This window comes from Monoraphidium neglectum (assembly GCF_000611645.1).
Source record: "Monoraphidium neglectum strain SAG 48.87 unplaced genomic scaffold scaffold05405, whole genome shotgun sequence".
Taxonomy (NCBI): Eukaryota; Viridiplantae; Chlorophyta; class Chlorophyceae; order Sphaeropleales; family Selenastraceae; genus Monoraphidium; species Monoraphidium neglectum.
The window spans coordinates 2642-3729 of NW_014008225.1; the positions used below are offsets into that span (position 1 = coordinate 2642).

The 1088-nt window shown below is 61.5% G+C and overlaps 1 protein-coding gene across 1 annotated transcript; it reads left to right on the plus strand.

Annotated features, from left to right (window-relative positions):
• Positions 1–126: 126 nt before the first annotated feature.
• MNEG_15526 (hypothetical protein) lies at positions 127–715 on the plus strand (the record flags this gene model as incomplete). The annotated part of the gene is made up of 2 exons (XM_014036004.1): positions 127–204; positions 611–715. The coding sequence occupies 2 exons, from the start codon at positions 127–129 to the stop codon at positions 713–715; spliced, it is 183 nt and encodes a 60-aa protein (XP_013891458.1).
• Between the last annotated feature and the right edge of the window lie 373 nt (positions 716–1088).

The window sequence follows — 1088 nt, forward strand, 5'->3', positions numbered from 1 at the left end:
CGCCCGCCCCCTCCGCTCCCCCTCGTGCGGCGATGTCACCCTGACAACACCATGACATCACCGTGACATCACCGTGACGACACCATGACATCACCATGACGTCACGTCCACCCCCCCCCCCAGGTGATGGAGCTGCGAAAGTGCTGCAACCACCCCTACCTCTTCACAAACGGCATGCCGCCCGTGGGGGAGGTCAATGCGCAGGTGGGGCGCCTGTTTTTTGGGGGATTTTTGGGTTTTGTACTTTTTGTATGTATCTTTGGTGTGTTTTGGGTTGAACGTTGGGAGGAAGGCCAGGGGAAAGGGAGGGGACGAGCAGGGTGGCGGTCGATGCGCCTGTTGACCGGGCATCAGTGGCCATTGGCCCGCCCCCCTTGCTGCCACTGCGACCCCCAGGCTCTCGACCGCACACGTGCGCGCGCGCCGACAGGCGCCGACATGCCGCTCCCGCGCCTGCAGAGCGCAATTTTCTCCTGCCAGCCGTAGCCCTGGCTTTGGCCCGCGTACGTTTTGCAGGAGGCCCGTGCCGACTTCAAAACCTTTCCACGCTTCCGCCCCCATTGCTGACCCCCAAATCAAACCGTGTTCCCCCCCCCCCCCCTTCCCCCAGGACACTGCGCGGCAGCAGCTGATCGCGGCCAGTGGTAAGCTTGAGCTGCTGGACAAGATGATGACGCGCCTCAAGGACAGGGGGCACAGGTGGGGGGGGTCTTGAGAGTGTGTGTATGTGTGAGTATGTCTGTATGTGTGTTGATGCGTTTCTGTGTGTCACTGAAACAGAGTGTGTGCAGGGGGGGCAGGCTGTGTGCCTCAAAGACAGCGGGCACAGGTGGGGTCGGGAGAGTATGAAAGGGGGCATGAGAGAGGGAGAGCAAGAGAGTGAGTGTGTGTGTGTGTGTGTGCATGTGTGTGTGTGTGTTGGTATGTTTTCTTTCTGCATGCAACGGGGCACTCATCTCGCACAACCACCCCCAAACCCCCTTTGTCATCACAACGCTCGCCCCAAGCCCAAACGGTGCTCGGCCATGGCCATCCCCCCACTCTCCCCGCGCCCCACCCCTCTGTCACTGCCACCACCACCACTCCAC